We start from the raw sequence: 25,786 nt of genomic DNA, 5'->3' as shown, positions 1-25,786 counted from the left end.
GTGGAACTGATCACGCCCACCTAGGGGTAAGAATAAGAGGGTCAGCATGGTGGGGATTCTTTTCTCCCACGGCTTTTTACCCACATGGAGGAAGTATTTCTATTGGCAGCACCTACACAACTTTCCACTTTTTTGCTTTTGCACCCATATAAGTTCTTCCTTCAGCTTTTTACTGTTAGGATTGTCTTCCTATACATTTTTCACATCTTGCACCTCTGAGTTTCACTTCTCACTATCCCTTTCTGTTTTCATGTTTAGGTCATTGCCAGACCAGGTTATACATTACCTAGATTCATACATACTTACTCCCAGTATGTAATCTCAGCATTTTTATTAGACTACTTAGACATATATACATTTTTGTTACATCCATTATTTATGATTATGGACATTGAGGGACACACTCCTATCATCCACATTATGCACATACTCCATTTTTTCACTGGCCGGTCCCTGCCAGTTACACCCCTTCAGCTCCCAGGCCAGACGTGATTCGCCTCCATCTTCTGGGAAATCAGCCTTTGGTGCTTTGGCTCGCAGATTTGTAAGTTTGGGATCCCCATATCAGGGCCCCCTATTATTTGTTAGATGATATTTACCATAATGGTGTATATTCTGTGACAGGAAGTCAGGTAAATCTGGGAATGTAGTCACTGAGAGGAGACACATTCCCACCTGCTTTGAAAGTTCACTGATACTATAGGGTGTTGGCTGCAGAGAGAGCCAGCAGGAAGTTGAAAACCATTCAGCTGTTCAGAATGAGGAGATCAAGGACTCTATAATTTGTCCAGAGAAAATCTATTGAGTGCTGCCTCCTGTCGCTGTGTGAGCTGGGAAGAGGAGGACAGACATACGTGTACCTCCCGACGCCGTGTGGGCATGGGAGAAGGACTGCTGCCGCCTGTCGCCGTGTGGGCTGGGAGAGGGGGACAGTCGGATGTGTGCCTCCCGACAAGCTGGTGAGCATGGGAGAAGACCCCCTAAAGCGATGTGAAGCTAAGGAGGGTAACCACGAGTGAAGACGTCTCAAAGGTGAGAAGACAAAGTGTTCCATGTGAAGAGTGTGAAGAGTAAAGGGACCTGTTAAATGAACTGTGTTCAATATGAAGAATCTGAAGAGTAAAGGATCCTGTTATAAATGAACATGTGCTGTGTGAAAGAAAACAAAGGGACATGTTCAATGGACAATGTTTGTGCTGTGTGAAAAGCAAACAAATGGACATTTGAGTGTCTGCTGTAGGATCAGCAGTGTCGGTCCAACAGTAGGTTGGAAAGACTTCTTAGGTAGGTTCCAGCTGTGAGAAGGTAGCCGCCCACAGAGGCAAGGATTTATTTTGTCTTTTATTTTATTTTGGCTGTTTTGATGCTTGCAATTGTGTTAAGTAAATTGCATGAATAAATCAGTCTTGTTTTCAACCTCTAATCGGCTATCTCTCTGTGAAAACGCACCCCCAAAGGGGTCATCCACGCCTACCACCGAGCTAATCCCTCACATATGGTGGAGGATGCGGGCATAAGCAGAGATCCCTGCAAGGAAGTGCAAATGTTTGATGAACTTTGTCTGGTGCATGAGATTGCACAATCTATGTGTGCAGGAGAGAAGATCCTGACAGAAAAAAAAAAAAAAAAAAAGTGTTTTAAAGAGACAGGGGTCTCAAAATTTTTTTGATGAACTTTGTTGTGTCTGGTGCAAGTGACTGCACAAACTGTGTGCGCAGGAAAAGAGATCCTGCAAGAGAGAGAAAAACTACATGTGTTGAAGAGACAGTGGTCTGAAAATTGTTTGCTGGACTGTGAAAAATTTGTTTGTGGAGTTATTGAAGATGGGGCGGTCCAAACGCCTGAAAAATGCAAAGATAGATGAAATGAGAGACCGGATTCTTTGGATGGAGGGGATGTTGCCGTCTGAACCAGCCCCATCCATGCCTAAAGAGAGTCTACTAAAGAGGAAGGTTGTTGTCCCTAGCAACACTGATGAAACTGCTATGGAGACGCAGTGTGCTCAGATGAAAAGTAAACTCAAAATGGAGGAGATGTTGAAACATCTGATTATATCAAATGCAGCTCAACAGCAAGCAAATGCAGCTCAACAGCAGGCAAATGCGGATTTTCAGCGGAGCTTTGCAGCTCAGCAAAAGGCTCACCAAGAGAGCATGGCAGGCTGGAAACAGAGACGCCAGCAGCCAATGGAGGCCATCGGTTTGGAAGAAACCGAGTATGTGTGCAGGGCTGAGTTGGATGCCTTGCAACGGAAAATGGAAGAAAAGGAACAAGCCTTGGAATTGCTTAAAATGGAGCATAGAAACTTGCAGGAAATGAATGAACTACTCAAGTCTCATGTGTTACAGTGGGAAGAATCCACTGCTCTTCTTTTGGTCGAGTTGCAAAAACGCAGAGAGACTATAATGGAGAAAGATACCATCCTCATGGAAAAGGAAAGTGAAATTCAGACTTTGCAGAAGCAAAGTATGGCTGATATGTTGGAGTTGCGTAATCAGCTGGAAAAAAGTCTTCAGTGTTTGGAAGTTACAAAAATAGACCTGCAGGAGTCGCAGGAACAGAATGTTGCTCTGAAAGCGACATTGTCTCTCAGCGACAAAGAGAAAAGTGAAAGAGAGGCTAAATTACTGAGTACTGTGTATGAGCTCACTACTTTAAGCAATGTGGTAGATGAATGGCGTGCGGACTGTGAAAGTTGGAAAGGGGAAGCCCAACGTGTCCAGCAGCAGTTAAAGGAGAAAGAAGCCTGTGTGGCAGAATTACATTCTTATTCCCAGATGCTAGCCAATGAGGTGAAGGCTCTTATGCAGGAAAAAGAAGATTGTGAACATAAGAGGGAAAAAGTAGAGGCACAGCTTCTGGAATCGCAAGTCAAGGTGTCAGAAGGTGACCGATTGTGTGCTAAGCTGTCAGAGAAGGCAAACCGACTGCAGGTTGAGTTGGACAATGTTACAAATCAGCTTTCTCAAGCAGACAGAAAATCTAGAGAAATTGCGGAAGATTTTTCTATCTTGGAATCGCAGCTGCAAGACACGCAGGAACTCTTACAGGAAGAGAGGTGTCAAAGGCTGAGTTTTAGCACAAAGCTCAACCAAATGGAAGATGAGAAAAATGGCTTCCTGGAACAATTAAAAGAGGAGGCGGAAGCAAAGAAAAACCTATCAGAGCAAGTCGCAACATTGCAAGCTCAGATAGCGGATATGAAAAAACGCATGGAAGAAAGCGTTGGTTCATTACAGTGTGTTGAAGATGTGAAAAAGAAGTTTGATCAGATGCTTGGTGAAGAGAAGACTGTGTCTGCAAAATATGCAGAAGAACGCGACCGTGCAAAAACGGAGGCGCGTGATAACGAGAGCAAAGCCCTGTTCTTGGCTCGCTCTTTGGAGAAAGCTCTAGAGTGTAAGGCTGAACTAGAAAGTGTTAACAAACAGCTGCGTACAGAAATGGAAGAATTGGTCAGCTCCAAGGATGATGTTGTGAAAAGAGTTCAGGAGCTAGAAAAGTCTAAGCGAGCCTTAGAACAGCAAGTAGAAGAGATGAAGATTCCGTTGCAGGAACTGGAAGAGGAATTCCAGGCAACAGAGGATCTGTCCCAAAGAGGGGATAGTGTGCCTGATGCAGTTTTTAAAAGGATCAGTGTTTTGGGGTCTGTCCTGAGTGAGCCTCAGAAATGTGATGACATGTGGCTTGAATCACCCCTTTGGAATAAACCGTTCCTTCAAAAACTTCAAGCATTGGAAAATGTATCATTAGAGCTTCAGCAAACAAAGGAGCTGAGTAAGAAATGTGATGATTTCTCAGTTCAGGCTGAAAACCTAGTGGGGAAAACTAAGGCTGTTGGTGAAAACGTGAAGCAAATGAATAAGTGCCTTTCAGGGAGTGTTTCCAAAATGGAACTGGTGAAAGACGGGTGGCAGAAGTTTGATCGTGATCTTGAGATGCATTCCATGTGGAATTCAGATAGAGAAAAAGAACTAGGTGACCTTGAGCGGTCAAATAGTTCAGCAGAAAGTGCATTGAAGAAACCTGTAAAAGAATGTGTTGCAGTTCCATGCTTCTTCACTGATGCAGAGAGGAGGTCTATAATGGATACCACCCAGATCGCTGGGTTCAACTGTGTTGTTGCCTTTAACCCCTATGTTGGTGTAAGGAAAGTTGATGATGTTCTGGTTGACTACTTCTGTGAAGAGTTTGGCAAGAAATATAAACTGAATATCAAATCAAATAGTAGGCCTTTACTGCGACTCGCTCAGGAGGGCGAAAAGTTTAAGAAGTTGATGAGTGCAAATGCTTCCGATCTGCCTATGAATATGAAATGTTTGGTGAATGATATTGATATCTCTGGGAAAAGGAACAGGGGTCACTTTGAAGAAATGTGTGACAGCCTGTTGTCTCAATTGGAAAATCCTCTGCACAGCATCTTAGAGCAAGCAAAGCTCAAGAAGGAAGATCATTCCCTTTTACAACAAAAAGTCAATGATTGTGTACAGATGTATGGAGAGGCAACTCAAGTCACAGAGGGATGTCAAGAGTCCCTACTTGGAACAAAGCTTAGTGAAGCAAAGGTTCTCAAAGTTTTGTGGAAAACATTTATGGATTGCAGAGAGAGGCGTCTTAAGAATGTTGAAGACATTAAGACTAGCCCAATTGAGTTGCCTATGGATCACGGTCCTCCATGGTGGATTGGACAGACGGTTATGAGGGACAAGCTGTCTGACATTTATGAGAAAGCTGTCAATGAAGATGACAGAAACGAGAAGGAGCAAAATGATGCCAAAAATGCAGTTGAAGAATGTGTATATGAGATGAGAGACAAACTGTGTGGCATTTATGAGAAATCTGTCAATGAAGATGACAAAACAGTTTCATCCGGAAGCTTGAGGATAATAGGAGGCTTATCAGTGAGTCAGCAGTGCCTGACACATGCGTGCCTGGAAATATGTGTCCCAACCCTAGGGTTGAAACAAGAGGGGGGGGTATGTGACAGGAAGTCAGGTAAATCTGGGAATGTAGTCACTGAGAGGAGACACATTCCCACCTGCTTTGAAAGTTCACTGATACTATAGGGTGTTGGCTGCAGAGAGAGCCAGCAGGAAGTTGAAAACCATTCAGCTGTTCAGAATGAGGAGATCAAGGACTCTATAATTTGTCCAGAGAAAATCTATTGAGTGCTGCCTCCTGTCGCTGTGTGAGCTGGGAAGAGGAGGACAGACATACGTGTACCTCCCGACGCCGTGTGGGCATGGGAGAAGGACTGCTGCCGCCTGTCGCCGTGTGGGCTGGGAGAGGGGGACAGTCGGATGTGTGCCTCCCGACAAGCTGGTGAGCATGGGAGAAGACCCCCTAAAGCGATGTGAAGCTAAGGAGGGTAACCACGAGTGAAGACGTCTCAAAGGTGAGAAGACAAAGTGTTCCATGTGAAGAGTGTGAAGAGTAAAGGGACCTGTTAAATGAACTGTGTTCAATATGAAGAATCTGAAGAGTAAAGGATCCTGTTATAAATGAACATGTGCTGTGTGAAAGAAAACAAAGGGACATGTTCAATGGACAATGTTTGTGCTGTGTGAAAAGCAAACAAATGGACATTTGAGTGTCTGCTGTAGGATCAGCAGTGTCGGTCCAACAGTAGGTTGGAAAGACTTCTTAGGTAGGTTCCAGCTGTGAGAAGGTAGCCGCCCACAGAGGCAAGGATTTATTTTGTCTTTTATTTTATTTTGGCTGTTTTGATGCTTGCAATTGTGTTAAGTAAATTGCATGAATAAATCAGTCTTGTTTTCAACCTCTAATCGGCTATCTCTCTGTGAAAACGCACCCCCAAAGGGGTCATCCACGCCTACCACCGAGCTAATCCCTCACAATTCTTAAACTGATATTTTATCTTATAGACACAATGTATACACATCCACTCCTGAAGCAGCGAGCAGTAGCTCGCGAAATGCGTTGAGTTTTAAAGATGCCTGTGTTTTATCCTGTATCCAACTGTGCCATAATCTTTCAAGCATCAATGTACCATGTATTTATCAAATTGGTTTGGCATTTCTGTTCATGCATTTTCTGTATGATGTTTGTTAATTACTTTTAATACATTTAGAAACCTTATTTACCTCATACGCATCTATTGCCCTTAAGTATTCACCTCATTCAAAGTCCCAGGGCGAAATCTTGCTTTATTATATGTATCTATGGGGAGGGAGGTGTATCACTGGTAGCAACAAACCACTTTTTAAATTTTTGTATGGAACGGCGTATCCATGTTCATCCCAGCAGCTTCAGCCTCCTCACCTCATATAGTAACAGATGCAGCAGCCTACACAGGTTTCACTTCCATTTTTGGCACCCAGTGGTTTGCAGGTCCATGACCGCAAGAAAATCTCCTGGCCCCTGGGTTCAGCCAGACATTCTCATTGTTCAAGCTTTACCCTATAGTCATGGCAGCTCAGGTCTGGGGACACACCTGGGCGGAGCAGACCGTGGTCTTCTCCACTGACAACTTAGCCACGACTGAGATTGTCAACAAAGGCAGATCCAAGTCCCTGGCCATCATGTCCTTCCTACGCAGGCTGGTTCAGATATCCCTTCACTACAATTTCAATGTGCACTGTACCTACATACCTGGCAAGTGCAATCTTACAGAAGACGCACTGTCCCGTCTCAATTTTCCTTTGTATTTCTTACAGAGACCCAGAGCCGACCTCACTTCCTATCCCACCTTGGTCGCAGCAAACGATGGGCTAAAAGACCACCTATACACCTTACAACGCTAAACTGTTCACTGTCGCCCAACACGATGAAAGCCTACCGCACCGCCTGGAATGCCTACAGCAAATTCCTAGCTACATGCCACGGGACAGGCACAGGTCACAATAAGCATGTCTTACTGCCACACTCATCTAAGCCTGTCCCACAACAGACTGTACCTAGCTGGCATCCAGCATTTCCTCTGCAAGCGTTTGGGAAACCCTCGTTGTTCCCAACCCATGCAGTCAAAGGTTTGCTGCGTGGCCCATATCAAGTTCCACATTCCAGTACATGTCAGCCATAATGTCACAGTCCTTTTTTGGGTTGCCCTCCTGCCTGGTCATCCAAGCAGCTATCTACCTGGCCTTCTATGGCTTCCTGCGGCCCAGTTCGGCACCGGGGTCAACATAAAATTCTTCAAGACCCACAATGAATGGTGTCCAGTAGAGGTTCTAGACCAGTTGTTATCACACCTGCCGAGCCAGTCTAGCTCCAGCCCATTGTTGACTTTTTCTTCCAGCCCATTAACAGCTAGCCAGTTCATTAGACATGTTTGCATATTCCTGGCTAATCTAGGCCTCAACCCTAACCAGTTTTCATGGCACTCCTTCCAGATCGGCGCAGCTTCAAACGACTCCCGACACAGGGTGCCAGATCATGTCATCAGAAGATTAGGCAGATGGAGATCTGCCTGCTTTACCCGAATCCCCAGCTTGAGATGTCTTCACCAAACTTGCCCAATAAATGTCATGTATACCAATAAAACAGCTTTCCCTATCCTGGTATTTTTGCCCCCTTTTTGGTGTACTGACCAGCTGACCAGGGCACACCTCAGGTCTATGTTATGTTGTGAGTCTTGTGGCATCTTTATGTGGTTTCACATCTATCTCAGTTGGAGGGCTCCGACCATAAATTAGAAGGCCAGTATAGTGGTGAGGGGGGTATTTAAGCAGCCCACTCAACTGTGTTGCTTGTTGGTCCTAGTGCACGATACCCTCCCTCCCATCCCTTTTTCAGGGCACTTACTTCACATTCCTCTTCTACAATCAACCATTACTTATCTTGGGTATGCCCCCTTTTCGGTGTACCGACCAACTGAGCAGGGCACACCTCAGGTCTATGTTATATTGTGAGTCTTGTGGCGTCTTGATGTGGTTTCACGTCTATCTCAGTTGGAGGGCTCAGAATATATATATATATATATATATATATATATATATATATATATATATATATATATATATATATATATATATGTATTGTAAGGGATCAGACTCTATGCAGGGACACGCTCACAGTTTTTTAGAGAAACGTAATGTTTAATCCATTGAAACATTTCTAACAAAGGAAACAGTCTTCTTGCCATAAAACAAACAAAAAGTAAACTACTGCTCTGCTGAGCCTTACTGCATCCTTACTGTCCTAAGGTAAGTGTCCTTTACAGAGCAAATATTTGTATCCAAGGTTCAGGGATATGCAGCCATGCTCCCAGGTGCTTCCTCACATGGAGACATCCACACTCTCACTGAGGTCTAGAACCAGCTGCCTTAATCAAGACCTAGACAAAGACCATTAAACTGTGGTCCAAAGAATTGGGAATCTGTCCCACCCAGAGCTCTATCAGACTCATAGTAAAACCAGCCTTGGAATGGACTTTACTAATAGTAAAGAACTATCTCTCTTTACCATAACATCTTTGCTGGTATTACCTTAGATTGCAAATCTAAGAATCCACATAGGAACATATATCCCATTAATCACTTTTCCTGTTGGCTACCTGGTCTATGTTCTACTATAAGTTTGAAATTCTGTAGAGGCAAGAACCATCTGGTAACTCATTTTTCTCCTTATTTTGGGCCATCCATTTGAGAGGGGCATGGTCAGTTAAGAGCCTAAACCATCGCCCTAACAGATAGCATTTTAAACTCTCCAGAACCCATTTGATAGCAAGACATTCTCATTCTTCAATAGCGTATCTTTTTTCAGCGGGGGGTGAATTTTCTACTTAGGAATGCTATGTGGTGTTCCTCCTCATTCACCACTTGGGACAACACTGCACCTAATCCCAATTCTGACGCATCTGTCTGCACTATAAATTCCCATGTAAAATCCGGGGTAATTAAGACAGGGTTATTACACAGGGGCTGTCTTTAGGTCCTGGAAAGCATTCTCAGCTTCTGGGGTCCAAGTTACCGGTGAGGATTTCCCACCCATGGTAAGATCTGCAAGGGGAGCGGCCAATGAAGCACAATTGAGGACAAACCTTCTATAATAGCCTATTAACCCCAAAAAAGGACCTCATCTGTTTTTTATTGAGGGGTCTTGGTCAACTTTGGATGGCATGTATTTTTGTGATCTGGGGTTTTACTATCCCTGGCCAATAATGTACCCCAAATATCAGGCCTTCTCTAATCCCACAGCACACTTCTTTGGATTAGAAATCAAACCCTCACCATGGAGGGCATTAATAACAGCCTGAACTTTAGGTAAGTGGCTCTCCCAGTCTGCACTAAAAATTACCATGTTGTCTAAATAGGCAGATGCATAGGCTCAGTGGGGTTTAAGGACACAATCCATCTTCCATTGAAAAGTGGCCAGCGCCCGATGTAGGTCAAATGGCATACTCTTATACTGCCAGTGCCCCTCAGGAGTAGAAAAAGCTGTCTTCTCTTTAGCATGACCTGTAAGTGGTATTTGCCAATACCCCTTCGTAAGATCCAGGGTGGTGATATATCGAGCATATCCCAGACGCTCAATTAGCTCATCTACCCTGGGCATTTGATAAGCGGCAAATTTTGACACCTCATTTAGCTTTTGGAAATAGTTACAAAATCAGATGCTGCCACATGGCTTGGGAATCAGGATGATTGGACTTCACCACTCACTATGGGATTCTTCTATCACCTCAAGATCTAACATCCTCCTTATTTCCTCCGAGACTACTTGGCGCCGAGCTTCTGGGATACAGTAGGGTTTTACGTTAACTTTCACCCTGGGCTCAGTCACAGTATCATGCTTTATCATTGAAGCTACCCCTGGAAGATCAGAAAAGAACTCCCTATTTCTTAGCATAAATTCCTTGGTCTCCTGTTTTGGCTTACTGAGAGTGCCTCAGCAATCTCTACCCCAGGTATCATAGAAGGACCTGCGGTAGTCATGGCCAAGGGTGCTTGGACCATAAGGGATTCTCTGTCTTTCCAGGGTTTCAATAATTTGACATGGTAGATTTGGTAGAGCTTCCTTTTACCAGGCTAGTGTACTCTATAGTTAACTTCCCCCACCCATTCTACAACCTTGTATGGCCCGTGCCATTTTGCCAGAAAATTACTCTCCACCTAAGGTACCAGCACAAGAACTCTGTCACTGGGGTTAAAGGTTCAGATCTTGGCTGAACGGTTATAGACTCTAGCCTGAGCCTACTAAGTCCATTGCAAGTGGGATTTAACAATGGGCATGACTTTTCCTATCCGGTAATCTGGTCTTGCATTTGAGCAATATGCTCCACTATGCTTTTGAGTGGGGTTGCCTCTTGTTCCCAGGTCTCTTTTGCTATATCTAATAGGCCCCTCGGATGTTGGCCATACAGCAACTCAAAAGGGGAAAAGCCGATGTAGGCTTGCGGTATCTCCAGTACAGCAAACATTAGGTAGGGCAATAGACAATCCCTACCATCTGCTGCTACTACTCTTAGCTGAGGGGTTCCTCAACAGGATTGCGTCTGGGTACCGGGCAGCATAGTCCAAGACAACCAGGATATACTGGTGCCCCCTAGCGGACATAACCAAGGGACCTACGATATTTTTGGCAATCCAGTCAAAGGGCACCTCAATGATGGGTAAGGGTACCAGTGGACTCCGGAAATGTGAGACTTGGGCAATGAGCTGACAAACTGGGCATGACTAACAATACAATCTGACATCTTTGTGTAAGCCTGGCTAATACAAGCATTGCATTACTCTCTCTTAAGATTTACCCACACCCAGATGTCCCCCTAGAACCAGAGAATGTGCCAAATCTAGTACCATGTGTCTATGAGGTTGAGGTGCTGGCAACTGTTCCAGTCTCTCTCCCCGTATCTCATCCACTCTGTATAACAGGCCATTTTCATGGAGAAACATGGGAATTTAGCCTCCACCCCTGGCTCTTGGGGTTCCCCATTTACTACTGCTACCTATTCCCTGGCTAAAGTGGGGTCCCTCAGCTGGACCGTGCCAAACTTTTCCTGGGCAGTGGGCATGTCGGGCAGGTCTATCTCCGGCAGGGGGGGGGGGTGGAGGGGGGAGGGTTCTATGTTACCTGCGAAGACCTCCAGGGGAAAATTTGGAGACTCTTTTTCCTCATTCTGCTCCTCCAGCAGTTCTGGGCAGCAGGAGTCAGATGCAGCTGGGGGCTTTGCTTCCTTGGCATTTTCCCATAAGAAAGGGAAGTCTCGCCCAAGGACAGTGTTATACATTAGATTTGGGACCACTCCTACTTCATGGTCCCTGGTGCCACAGGGAGATTCAATAGACACAACTGCTGTGGGGTAGCACTTGGTATCTCCATGAATACAAACAACCCCCGTTAGCTTACACTGCAACTTGTGGGGGTTCACACGTGCACTAGAGTGACTAGACTGCCGGAGTCCAGCAAGGCAGTCATCTAGCAACCATCCACTTTAATATCATAAATTCTGTTTCTCAGAGCCACCTGGCTGTTGTGAAGCACCCCCTGGTGTAGCAACAAAGGAGCTTTTCTTGGTCAAACTGAAATTCATAAGTTCCTGGGTTAGCAGACAACTGACGACCAGGTGTCCTGGTTCTTGGCAACGCCAGCACACTATAGGTCCCCGGTCCTGTTGGGTCTCTCTTTGGTGATAGGGCCTCTTTACACCTTGTGCATCAGTGTCCTCAGTCATATTTACCTTCTTTTTCCCCCACTTTAAGATTTTGCTCCTCAATGACCAGGCCACTTTTTTCAACTTGGCACTGCGCGACTTTAACTGACAATTGCACAGTCATGCAATGCTGTACCCAAACAAAAATTATATCCGTTTTTTCCCCACAAACAGAGCTTTCTTTTGGTGGTAATTGATCACCTCTGCGCTTTTTATTTTTTGCGATATTAATTAAAAAAGAGCAATAATTTGAGGAAAAATTTACATTTCCTACTTTGACTCTTAAAAAATATCCAATATATTAAATTTTTGTCATATATTTAGGCCAAAATGTATTTGGCTACATGTCTTTGACAAAAAAATTCTCAACGAGCGTATTTTTATCCACTTTAAGACCAGAAGATTTTATCCCCCTTCCTGACCATGCCATATTTTGCAATTCGGCACTGTCTTAATTTAACGGACAATTGCGCAGTCATGCGACGCTGTACCCAAATTATGTCCTTGATTTTCCCACAAATAGAGATTTCTTTTGGTGGTATTTGATCACCTGTGTGATTTTTCATTTTGAAAAAAGAGACAATTTTGAAAAAAAAACAATATTTTTTCACATTCTGAGATATACTGTAACATTCCCCCCCAAAAAAAACCTAAAAAATCTAATTTTTTTAAAAACTTTAGGCCAATTTGTTTTCTGCTACATGTTTTTGGTAAAAAAAAATCGCAATAAGCATATATTGATTGGTTTGCGCAAAAGTTATCGCGTTTACTAACTACGGCAAAGATTAACGTCATTTTTATTGTTTTTTTTTTTTTTACTGGTAATGGCAGGGATATGCGTTTTTTTGCGGGACTTTGACATTGCGGCGGAACAGCTCAGACCACTAACTGACATTTTTGACACTTTTGGGGGTACCAGTGACATTACTACAATAATCAGTGCTATAAATATGCACTGTTACTGTAATAATGACGCTGGCAGGGAAGGGGTTAACACTGTTGGTGATCAAGGGGTAAAATGTATGCCTCATGCTCACCGACGTGTGTGGGGGGAGGGGTTTCTGTGACACAGACAGAGATCGCAGGTTCAGCTATGCGGAATCCTGTGATCTCTCCCTGTCTGTCACAGAATATCCGCCTGCTTGGTTTACACAAGTGGGCGGATCTTCTCACACTTTCTCCTGTTTCTCACACTCTCCGCTGAGACCACTAGGAGTCCAGCGATGTAGGTCTACGTCGCTGGACCCAGTGGAGCCGCTGTGCCACAGTAGCAGTACAGTGAGCGGTCTTAAAGTGGTTAACAAACAACGTCCCTCGAAGTGAATCCAGCATCAATCATGATGAACGCTGCCGTAGACGCCGTAGTTGAACTCTTAAAGACTAAAGTGGTTAAAGGGGGCATCCAGATTCTGATAAGCATTCCCCCTGCAGACCCCCGGGAAGAGACCCCTGTCCCCATCAACATGTGGACAAGGTGTTTTGGGAGGGGGAGACCCTTGCTGCAAAAACACCCCCCCATCTTGAGGCCATGTGGCCTGGTATGGTTAAGGAGGAGGGGCGCTCATTCCCCACCCCCCTTTCCTGACCTGCTGAGCTGAAAGCTGGAATCTCCACCTCATAACTCTTCTCAGCAGGCCCAAGCCAAACAGGCCATCAGACAATCAGCGGGCCCCAGTTCCTCTCTCCCAAACTACTTTCTTACACATCCTTCCCTCCCTCAAAAGCCCACCCTCTTCTGCCCTAACACGATTCCTCTCCCCCTATCCCTGCATGGTTCCTACCAAACTCCCAAGGCTGCCACACCAAAATAACCTTACTCACGTGGATTCACATACAAAGAGCTTAAAAAGTTAGAAGAGGAGATTCAGGGTTTTGGGGGAATTATAGAGTAGGAACATTTACATGGTTTTCTCACAAAAGTAATTTGAAATTATGAAAATATCCAGCTTCTGTTACTTCCCTAATCCCTTGTTATACCACAGCACCTCCCCTGATTCTAAATCTAGAATGGTGAACATTGGTAGCTCTCAAACTGCTAACTGGATATTCCTTGGTTAGCTTGCCAACAAATGAGGCAGGATTTTATTTTTCAAGGATCGATAAATGGTAAGATAGTTACCCAAGTGAATGAATATGCCCCAAACACCATCAAAATTATGTAAAGCTGTATAGATGCACTTTCTGGCTTTACTGAAAGCCAGATCATTGTAGGAGGCAATCTTAGTATATCTCTAGATCCACTCTTATATCATTTAACAAGTTTTACCTTTCCGATCCTTACCTTTGCCACTTTAAAAAAGACTAATCAACACCTGGCGCTCTACTCTCAAAGCTTATAGAGTACACTCCATGGCTCATCACTCATAGTCCAGAATTGATTACTTCTTTGTGAAAATACTTTTACAAAGTCTGCTCCACACAAATACACGTTCTTTCCTGAAAGCTCCATGGCAGCCTACCACTGGGTATGCTCCACCCATATCCCTTCCTGCAGGACCTAATAAAGTTGACTCCCTCCCTAAGGCCAGCGTTACTTTCTTTTTCTCCTTAGCTCGTAGGATCAAGCAGCACCCCTTACCTGGCTGCAATAAACTTGTGGCCCTCAACCTGTTGTTCCCCAGGTGCATACCCCACTGTACGGACCCTTTAATAGACTTCTTGCGTGAGTGTTATGGCTGGCATTGAGATTGATGCCCCGCTAAAAGCACAGCTGTTCCCAACACCATGGCTGTGCAGCTATCTGGTATATAATTCTGCTTGACTTTATTGCCTTTTTATTTGTCTCTGTGATGAATGCTGCATCTTACGCCATTCAGTGATGTTTCTCTAGATTGAACAACCACCGTATTGCAGCCTGGATGCTTTTTAACTCCACAGCAGCTTAGGGTTAAATAAAGGCACCTGGGTGATCTGTGTAGATTGCAGAATATATCATAATCTGTAACAGAGTTCTTCCTTTTTGCTTCTGTCCTGAACAAAATGTTTTCATTGTCCTTCTTCTGGCATACAGGGTTTGAGGAATTATCACCTGGTAAATGTCTGAGCTGGTCTAGGAAGCTGCAGTATTTAGCCTTCCTTAGCAGTAGTTTACCCCTTTAGAGGGTTATTTCCAAGCAAACTAACTCCTATTGCATTAAATATGTTTTTGTACTGCTTTTTTTAGTCTAAAGGACTGTAATTTGAAGTAGATGGGTAACTTTTAAACATCTTAGTTATCTTAAGTTACCAGATGACTTTGGTAGCATTGTACATGTTATCTTATTATTCTCAAAGCCCCTTCTTTAGACTTGCTCAGTATTTCTGTTTCAGGGATTGATTTTTATGGAGACAAGTCCTTGTGCAGCAAGCAGTAAAACTGTGTACTGTTACCTCCTTTTACAGTATTTCTTACTGCCAATTTGATGCAAAGCTATGAGTTTTACCTCATCCTGGTAGCCAGTCATTGCAAAGAAAGTAAGGGGCACTATTTAGGTAAATGTTTTTTCTTTCAGGTATATAGGAAGCAAACTATAAGCTATTGCCAGTGAGTCCCTCTGGATTGGCTGGCATCGTGCACCGCCTAAATTGGGCCTGTGCCACTCATACCTAGGCAGGCAAGCCCTGTATGTGGGCCATACAGGGCCGGCTTTTGGGGTGTGCGAGCTGTGCAGCCGCACAGGGCGCCATGGGCAACAGGGGTGCCGTGCGGCCATCACAGCTCGCAGATGATCAGGCCGCACAGCAGGAGGTAAGCGGTGACCATGGCCAGGACAGGGTTAACACAGGCCGCGGTCACCAACCAATCAAAATACGCTTATTGTGATTTTTTTTACCAAACATAGGTAGCAGAAAACAAATTGGCCAAAAATGTAAAAAAATTTTGATTTTTACATTTTTTTGGGGGGAATTTCATATAAAAAATGTAAAAAAATTGTTATTTTTTCAAAATAAACGCTCTTTTTTTGTTTATAGCGCAAAAAGTAAAAATTGCACAGGTGATCAAATACCACCAAAAGAAAGTTCAGTTTGTGGGAAAAAAAGGACGTAAATTTCGCTTGGGTACGGCGTTGCATGACCGCGTAATTGTCAGTTAAAGTCGCACAGCGCCGAATCGCAAAAAGTGGCCTGGACGTAAGACAGCAAAATCCTCCGGTGGTAAAGTGGTTAAAGAAAAAAATAAAAGCTGCAGATAGCATGAACCTCCATACTGAGGTAAGGAAGCTCTCTCTCCTGCAACAAATGTAAGGGGGGGCTCTGTGTGGGGGGGAGTCTCTGATGTAAGGGGCGCTTTGTGTGTGGCGTCTCTGATGTAAGGGGGGCTCTGTGTGGGGGAGTCTCTGATGTAAGGGGGGCTCTGTGTGGGGGGGTCTCTGATGTAAGGGGGGCTCTGTGTGGGGGGTCTCTGATGTAAGGGGGCTCTGTGTGGGGGGTCTCTGATGTAAGAGGGGCTCTGTGGGGGGTCTCTGATGTAAGGGGGGCTCTGTGGGGGGTCTCTGATGTAAGGGGGGCTTTGTGTGGGGGGTCTCTGATGTAAGGGGAGCTCTGTGTGGGGGTTTCTGATGTAAGGGGGCTCTGGGGGGTCTCTTATGTAAGGGGGGCTCTGTGGGGGTCTCTAATGTTAGCGGGTCTCTGATGTATGGAGGGGCTCTGTGAGGGTCTCTGATGTAAGGGGGGATCTGTGAGGGTCTCTGATGTAAAGGGGGGCTCTATGAGGGTATCTGATGTAAGGGGGGGCTCTGTGAGGGTCTCTGATGTAAGGGGGGCTCTGTGGGGGGGGTCTCTGATGTAAGGGTGGTCTCTAATGTAAGGGGGTATAAGTTATTTGTGATCATAAAAAAGAAAAGTCAAATAAAGTGCAAAAAAGGTGCAAGAAAATGTGCATGGGGGGCGCCCAAGGATTAGCTCGCACAGGGCGCCTGAACACCTAAAGCCGGCCCTGGGGCCATACACTCTAAGGGAGTGTTTCCCTTCACCCTCTAAGGGGGCTACCTATTCTGGCAATGAGCAGTCTCCAAGCCTTTCCAGGCAAGCAATACTTTTCAGACTCTTTCAAAGAGAAGATATGGATAAACATGACTGCAAGAATGCTGCCCTGTTCAAGCAACCAAGGATAAAAATGACATTGAAAGGTGGTCAATACACTCTAAAGCAGTCGTTTCCACTCACCCTGTGAAGGGACAGGATCCAGGAAATTGGCACATGTCTCCTACCTAGCTTATATAAAGTATGGCTGTCCATCCTGCTCTGCTGGGATGTGGTTCCTATATTTACATGCTTAATGCATCATCTATCAGGGAGCCTCTCTGCTGGTCTCTGGGGCGGCATATGAGGTGTAAATCACTCTCAATGGGGAAGCAGTGCAATATCATGGCTGGAGGGGACACTTGCCTTAATATTACAGAGATACTGAGATTACTTCCGGATGAGGCACTGCACTGCTGCTAAATAGATATTGAACAAGCTCAATGTTCTTTGCCTGCCTTCTGCTACCAGCGCTACCAGCGCTACCAAATAAGGTAGGGGACAGTGCCCATCTGCTTCCAAGGCAAACAATCCTTTTCACACTCTTCCAAATAGAGAGACTCAGATGAACATGACTGGATGAATTTTGCCTTGTTCAAGCAGTGATGAAGATGACAAGTACCAAAAGGTTGTCACAATTCATTAAGCATGTGTTCAAAACACTCTAAATGAGTTGTTCAAACTTCCCTTGTGCAAAAGTCATCTGTTCTGGCAAGGCCCAGTTTTCCTTCCAAAACCAGTAGCTGGTCTCAAGAGCTTTCTCGGGCCAACCAACCTTCTTTAGACTCTTCCAAAGAATAAGATGCAGATGAGGATGATCTTTATCCAGTTTTTGAGCCCTCCTTTGTAAGGCTGGTGAGATGCCTTAAAATAGAAGGAAAGCAGTGGGAGTATTTTAAGTGCCTTTGAAGACCGCTTTGCAATTTCCCTATGGTGACTGAGTTTAGGCTCATTCAAGAAGAATAGAGCAAAAAACATGTTTTCACAGCAGATGTCAAAATTATGCCCTTGTAAATAGAGCTTTTCAGTGTTTGGATTCACCTTATGGCCCTATAGGTTTGGCTCAGACCATTAGAAGATGATGTGGCCTTCAAGGAAGTACTCATTCACTGCATCTGTTCGCAGAAGATGAAGCTTAAATTGACAGCAAGGTTCTGTGATTGTGGACAGTCTGGCTTCCTTCCTCAAGATAAATGTCTGAGTTGGCAGTTGGCGAATAAAGAACAGGGTAATCTGACCCCTACACAGTCCTTCTGTAATTAGAAGCCCAACTAATTCAAAGTATGCCTTTCTCTGCTGCTAGAAAACATACCGGTGGTAAAGTACTGAACTGTCCTAGTGTTCCCCTCTTCACCGGTCAGCGTCTGCATGCCTGGTGACTATCATGACCATGGTCTGTCCTATCCTTGTGTTGAGTGGCTCAGTGAAGAAGATACCCTTTCCAGGGGTTTTTCTTCAACAGTGGATATGCACCAAACTATTTACAGTATCTCACAAAAGTGAATATACCCTTCACATTTTTGTAAATATTTTATTATATCTTTTCATGTAACAACACTGAAGAAATTACACTTTGCTACAATGTAAAGTAGTAAGTGTACAGCTTGTATAACAGTGTAAATTTGCTGTCCCCTCAAAAAAACTCAACACACAGCCATTAATGTCTAAACCGCTGGCAACAAAAGTGAGTACACCCCTAAGTGAAAATGTCTAAATTGGGCCCAAAGTGTCAATATTTTGTGTGGCCACCATTATTTTCCAGCACTGCCTTAACCCTCTTGGGCATGGAGTTCACCAGAGCTTCACAGGTTGCCACTGGAGTCCTCTTCCACTCTTCCATGACGACATCACGGAGCTGGTGGATGTTAGAGACTTTGCGCTCCTCCACCTTCCGTTTGAGGATGCCCCACTGATACTCAATAGGGTTTAGGTCTGGAGACATGCATGACCAGTCCATCACCTTTACCCCCAGCTTCTTTAGCAAGACAGTGGCTGTCCTGGAGGTGTGTTTGGGGTTGTTTTCATGTTGGAATATTGCCCTGGGCCCAGTCTCTAAAGGGAGGGTTCATGCTCTGCTTTACTATGTCACAGTACATGTTGGCATTCATGGTTCCCTCAATGAACTGTAACTCCCCAGTGCCAACAGCACTCATGCAGCCCCAGACCATGACACTCCCACCACCATGCTTGACTGTAGGCAAGACACACTTGTCTTTATACTCCTCACCTGGTTGCCTCCACTTACACTTGACACCATCTGAACCAAATAAGTTTATCTTGGTCTCAACAGACCACAGGACATGGTTCCAGTAATCCAAGTCCTTAGCCTGTTTGTCTTCAGCAAACTGTTTGCGGGCTTTCTTGTGCATCATTTTTAGAAGTGGCTTCCTTCTGGGATGCCAGCCTTGCAGACCAATCTGATGCAGTGTGTGGTGGATGGTCTGAGCACTGACAGGCTGACCCCACCCCCCCCCCACCCCTTCAACTTCTGCAGCAATGCTGGCAGCACTCATACATCTATTTTCCAAAGACAACCTCTGGATATGACGCTGAGCACGTGCACTCAACGTCTTTGGTCAACCATGGCGAGGCCTGTTCTGAGTGAAACCTGTCCTGTTAAACCACCGTATGGTTTTGGCCACCATGCTGCAGCTCAGTTTTAGGGTCTTGGCAATATTCAAGTAGCTTAGACCATCTTTATGTAGAGCAACAATTCTTTTTTTCAGATCCTCAGAGAGTTCTTTGCCATGAGGTGCCATGTTGAACTTCCAGTGACCAGTATGAGAGAGTGAGAGTGATAACACCAAATTTAACACACCTGCTCCCCATTCACACCTGGGACCTTGTAACACTAACAAGTCACATGACACCGGGGAGGGAAAATGGCTAATTGGGCCTAATTTGGACATTTTCACTTAGGGGTGTACTCACTTTTGTTGCCAGTGGTTTAGACATGTCTGCGTGTTGAGTTTTTTTGAGGGGACAACAAATTTACACTGTTATACAAGCTGTACACTCACTATTGTACATGGTATCAAAGTGTCATTTCTTCAGTGTTGTCACATGAAAAGATATAATAAAATATTTACGAAAATGTGAGGGGTGTACTCACTTTTTTGGAGGTACTGTATATTTCACAGACACCTAGTACAAAATCTTCTCAGTTGCCAGACAGTGGCACAAGGTCATCCAGCTTCAGAGAAGCTCATGTTAGCAGCCTGGATTTTGAGAGGCGAAGGTTCACAGATTTAGGTTGCTCTTCATGAATGGTAGATGCCCTGATGAGAGCACGCAAGAGCAGCATGAACAAAGTCTGGCAAAATTCTAAGAATACGCTACGTCAGAAGTTTTCTCCAGGCGAGCAAGAGATTGTCATGTCCTCTGTTTTCTTCAAAGAGGTCTCCACATGGGCCTGATCGCAAGCACACTCAAAAGACACATCTCTTCCACGTCGACCCTTAGTGTGACTGAGTGGACCTCTGATTCTTCAATTCCTAAGGCCCTAGTAAAGCTAAGGCCTCCCAGGGCCCCCACGTTTTTACTTGGGACCTCGCAAGAGTACTCCACTACCTGTCTGCTCCAAAATCCATGATGGAGTTGTCGCAATGGTAACTGTCTTTAAGACCACTTTTCTGGTAGCAATAGCCTCAGCTGGGAGGGTTTGAGTTGGCGGCTCTAGGGTATAAAGAACCTTATAAGTCCTTCCTGGCAGATAGAATTATTCTGCTCCTGATGCTGGATTCTATTCCAAAAGGGGCCTCAAGATTTCAAGTCAAGAAATCAAGTTGCCTACTTTTCATCTGGAAGATGGACAAAATGTTAGTCCTTTGGATGTCAGGGAGACACTGAAGACACATATTCATGCTATCCCAACTTTCAGAGCATCAGATTGCCTGTATGTAGTACCCAGAGGTTCAAGCAAAGGGAGCCAGAGCTTCCAGCAGAATGATTGCTTCATGGATTGTGAAAGTGATCTCCCTCTCATATAAGGATAGGGGGTTGGCCCTTTCGGAAGAAATAATGGCGCGCTCCACAAGAAACGTCTCAATCTCCTACCTGGGCAGTCTCCTGAAGCCAATATACATGGCGGCAAGGTGGTCATCCAAACAAACCTTTATTTCTCATTATTGCATAGATACATCATTATTGGCAACTGTTAAATTTGGCAAAACGGTTATCTCATTAGCCGGAGACCATAATTAACTGTATTTTATTTCTACATTATCCCACCCTGGTTAGCTAATTAGTTCCCAGTGGTAGGTTGACATGGACAGCCTGAGGGAGGGAGCCAAATTTATGTGTTAGGTTCTACAAGTGAGGGTATGGGCAGAGCATACATGCAGCTCGTCAGGAAAGGATAATTGCGGTAAGTATTTGATATTCAATTTTCCTTTTCTATCTCTGACTAAACTCAAGTCCCAATTGACAAATTGACATTCTTCCCAGAGATGAAGCTTAAAATGTAGGATGTGACCCTTATTGAGTCCCTTCTGCAAAATACTAAAGTCACAGAAGTGTCTGAATGGGAGATCAAAAACTTCCTAACACAGTCCCATCTTCAGACACCTCCCCTCTAAGAGTACGGGAAACATACAACTGTTGCATAAGAGCAATCCTAATAGCTCAGGACTCTAGACCTGGGTCAGCCAGGGTTATAAAGATCTTAGACCTGCTGTTTTGAATCCAAAAGTTGGAAACCTTACAAAAAAAGCTGCTGCAATTTGCAGCAACTGAATGATAGCACTTATACTCACAACTAAATGAAGTACCTTCTATTTAAATTAAAAGGGCATTCAACAAGAGCCAAAAGGTCCTTTTTAGGAGTATGGAAAAAAAAACCTGGTAGAGCCCTGGCTAGAGTCCTAAGGGCCAGTCGTTTGCTGCACTACATTCAGTTCTGTCGACTGCAAAAATCTATAAAGACTCTGGGCTTGTTGGTTTTACCCTCTTATACTACAAAATTTAAATGGCCACCAATTTTCCCCGACTCACTAAGAGGACCCATATCCATCATTCTAAAGAAGGCAAAGACCCAACCCAATGTTTCAACTACCACATTATCTTATTAATGTATGTTGATCTGAACTATTTACCAAGATCTTGGCCCCTATCCCAAAGTGTTACCCGCATGGATTGTGTTTTTTTTCCCTAACAAAGAAGCCAAAGATTACACCATTAGTGCCTTAAGTGCAATTCACATACACACACTAGCAAAACAGTATTCCTTTTGACCAATTCAAACAAGGTTTTCGATTAAGTAAACTATATACAGTACAGTATTCCCAAAAGCCACCCTTCTACTACAGGTTTGGGAAGAAACAGGAGAAAACAGATCAATGCCTATTTCCCACCCTCCTCGATACTCAGCAAAAATTATTCCACCTCAGGTTCCCTCTTTATAAGTAATAGAACAGGACACTGCTGCCCCCTGTCCTTGATTTTAATTTTATTCCTAAAGTGCCTCTTATTTACTTTTAAATCATGAACTTTCTACTATGGAACATTGTCCAACCTCAAGATAACCTTCTAAAATCGGAGGCTCTAAATATAAATATTCCACAGGCCAGACTCTAGAACATATCAACAAATTTCCCATTTAGGTGGGCCACAGGCAGCTCTAGAGCACAACTAAACTGTATCTGAGCACCACAAACTGAAAATGCTATTTAATCCAGTTTTAACATTCAAATAAAATTCCCATCCATCCATGTCTCTATGCTTTATTTTGTTGAGAATCACTTTGAAAAACACACCCTAGTATTTCCATTTGTGGCCAACTTGAGTAAGGGCTGATGATTCATGTAGCATTTACTTCCTGGAATTTATCAGCCTTTAGATCAAGCATGCCGGCAAATTTCAAAAAAGGGGGAGCAAAGGACTGGGATTATTGAGGTGCAAAGAAATTCAAAGCACATGCAGGCAAAAGGTGTGCTTAGCTGGGAAAACCCCTCCTCCAGATGAAAGAAAAAAAATGTCCATGAATATTCCTGGGATGTATGACATCATTTTAGCCTAAGCCAGGAAGCAGGATGCAACTGAAGAAATGTAAAAAAGGTTATAACAACATAATACAATCTACTTTTCTATCTATTTACCAATGCTAGCAGCATAAGGATTAAAACTGTTAATGTTGATTGAGAGAGCTTAGTTCCAATGTAAATTACCATTTACCTCCAACCATAATGGCTTTTTTACCAACAAACATTCCTCCATTTCTGGCAATAATTAGACAATACCTATGTCTTCTGAATGTGGATAACCCAAGTCCAAGAAATCCCAACTGGAAGACTTCACAGCTGTAATTTGGATAGGGATGTGGATAACCAAAGAAACAAAGTCCAAGAAATTACTATGGAGGACCTCACAGCTGCATTTAACCACAGAGGAATCATTTAAAAACTGGTTCTACTGGACACATGTTCTCCAGAATGCTGTGAAGCCTTTTTTAACTCCTAACCAGCCAAAAACATTGTCTACAGTTCCTTAACCTCTACCCTACTCATCTTTATTTTGTTCTGATTATTTTGGTCTTAAACTGATCTAAAATCTAGTTGATAATCCATCGCAATAAGGAGGACTTGATTATAAAGAACTTTAAAAAAAATAATATGACCACCCTCTCTCATGGGGCTTGCAAAGGTAAATCTTTATAAAATCTTTATAAAACATGTAAAGGATTCTATACACAGGTATTATGCCATTGCAAAAATGTATTGCTGAATCTGATTATATTAATACACATATAAACAAGGAGTCTTGTATTTTTTTCTGAAATATTTTGCGGGAATGAATACATAAGGATTCATAATTAACGTTATGGTTTAAGTTCATTTGTAGTCAACCCCTCATTTGAAATCTGTGAGTTGAAGGCCTAGGAAGAATTTGAGGTTGTGAAAATTGTGGCAAAGAGGAATCTGATTAAAAATAAATTCTTAGACAAGTCTATAAAATAAGAAACTGAAGAAGGAGAGGTAAGATGATAACTGGTTTAGGCTAGGTAAATAGTGAAAGTAAAAATGTCAGTAGTTTATTGACATGGTTCTCTGTCCCTAACTACAGATATATAATGGTGTCCAAATAATCCAATTAATGTATGATTAAGTATGGTCCATGTAAATTTGCTTTGGAATTCAACCCTTCTCATGGAAGCATTTAGCTGGGGTTGGAGGTGTCTGTTGAGGTCACGGAATACCCTTAGATACATCTTTTTCTAGCTCAATTGTCAATTACATACATTTTACAATGTTAATCTTTTATGCCTACAGTTGAATTTATGATGATAATTTGTGGCTGAGAAGATTTACCTTTAACTTCTACCCATTCACCAAAAAAGTGAAAAAACAAAACAAAAAAAAAACAAAACAAAACACACACACACTGTTTTGACAATTCCTTTGAATTGAATTACATAAAAGAAAATAATCTCCCCCAATGTAGATCCATTGTCATTCACGGCACTCGCCGCACCACTGGACCCAGAAAAAAATCTGCTATGTCTGCAACAAAGGCTAACTGCCAAATACCTGCTCTGCCATTTGGCAGTTCTTATATAGGCAAGGGGAGGGACCATCTGGTCATATCACCTGGTGGCACTGGTCCCTTGTGACATCACAGACACAGCACAACGTTGCCAGGTGGCCCTGCCCCCTACCTATTTAAAAACTGGCAAATGGTAGAGCATGAAGTCACAGGGCAGGTAGTCGGAAGTTAGCCTTCGTCACAAGTGGAGCTTTTTTTTTTTACGGGTCCAATGGTGACAGCAGGCGTTGTGAATGACAATGGATCTCAATCGTGGTACATTATTTTTTTAATTTTAATTATAGGAAATGTCAAAAACTGCTTATGTGTGTTTTTATTTCTTTTTGACACTTTTTTGGTGAATGGGCAACGGTACTATGTACCCCATGCTCATTCACATGGGAGGCCAGGATATGGGACCCCCCTTGTTGTTAAAGGGGGCTTTCAGATTCCGATAAGTACCCTGACCACAGACCCCCATAACTAACACCCAGGGTTGTCGGGAAGAGGCCCTTGTCCCAATCAACATGAGAACAAGGTGCTTTGGGGTGGGGAGCAGAGCTCACCCATCTAAAAGCACCCCCCCATGTTGAAGGCATGCGGCCTGGCATGGTTCAGGAGGCAGGGCGCTCGCTTGTCCACCCCTTTCTTGACCGGCCGGGCTGCATGCTCAGATAAGGGCCTGGTATGGATTGGGGGACCCCACGTTTTTTTTTTTAACATTTTTGTATTGCCGGCAATGGTATGGTATTGCCAGCCATTTAAATGTCTTTTTTTTTCTTTATAAATGTCAGTTCTGCTGCAGCAGGTTCTATACATGGTACCGATGCGCCACTTTACAGGCAGACTAAGGGGACCCCCCCCAGACACTATATTTAAAGGAATTTCCTGTGCCCTTGTAGCTCACACATCCCCAAAATATTAGCGATCCACCTCCATGTTTCACAGGAGGAATGGTGTACCTTTCTAATAGGCCTTGTTGACTCCTCTCCAAATGTAGTGTTTATGGTTGTGGCCAAAAAGCTCAAATGTGGTCTCCAAATGACTTAGTGCCAGAAGGTTTGAGGCTTGTCTCTGTGCTGTTTGGCATATTGTAAGCAGGATACCTTGTGGCATTTGCGTAGTAATGGCTTTCTTCATGCGACTCGACCATGCAGCCCATCTTTCTTCAAGTGCCTCCTTATTGTGCATCTTGAAACAGCCACACCACATGTTTTCAGAAAGTCCTGTATTTCACCTGAAGTTATTTGTGGGTTTTTTTTTGCATCTCAAACAATTTTCCTGGCAGTGGTGGCTGAAATTTAAGTTAGTCTACCTGACCTTGGTTTGGTTTCAACAGAACCCCTAATTTTCCACTTCTTGATTAGAGTTTGAACACTGCTGATTGGCAATCCCAATTGGATATCTTTTTATATCCCTTTCCTGTTTTATACAGTTCAGCTACTTTTTCCCATAGATCCTTTGACAATTCTTTTGCTTTTCCCATGACTCAGAATCCAGAAACGTCATTGCAGCACTGGATAAAAGATGCAAGGGTCTGTCAGGAGTCCAGAAACTCATTGACCTTTTATACACACACACGAATTACAAGTGAACAGATCACAGGTAAGGATGTTTACCTTTAGTAGCCATTCAAACCCCTTTGTGTCAACT

The 25,786-nt window shown here is 43.7% G+C and overlaps 1 protein-coding gene across 1 annotated transcript in view; it reads right to left on the bottom strand.

Annotated features, from left to right (window-relative positions):
* The window catches only part of LOC309548122 (uncharacterized protein), a 537,501-nt gene that overhangs the window by 214,787 nt on the left and 296,928 nt on the right, over positions 1-25,786 (bottom strand). Inside the window, exons 17-20 of the mRNA XM_082248087.1 lie at positions 17,299-17,479; positions 11,035-11,222; positions 9,643-9,773; positions 9,443-9,549 (exon numbers count right to left, since the gene is read on the bottom strand). Coding sequence (XP_082104213.1) covers positions 9,443-9,549; positions 9,643-9,773; positions 11,035-11,222; positions 17,299-17,479 — 607 coding nt within the window. The remainder of the gene's footprint in view (positions 1-9,442; positions 9,550-9,642; positions 9,774-11,034; positions 11,223-17,298; positions 17,480-25,786) is intronic.

Source organism: Pelophylax lessonae, assembly GCF_965119305.1.
Source record: "Pelophylax lessonae genome assembly, chromosome: 2".
Lineage (NCBI taxonomy): Eukaryota > Metazoa > Chordata > Amphibia > Anura > Ranidae > Pelophylax > Pelophylax lessonae.
Note: the sequence above shows the minus strand (reverse complement) of the source record. Positions and strands in the feature narration are given on the sequence as shown.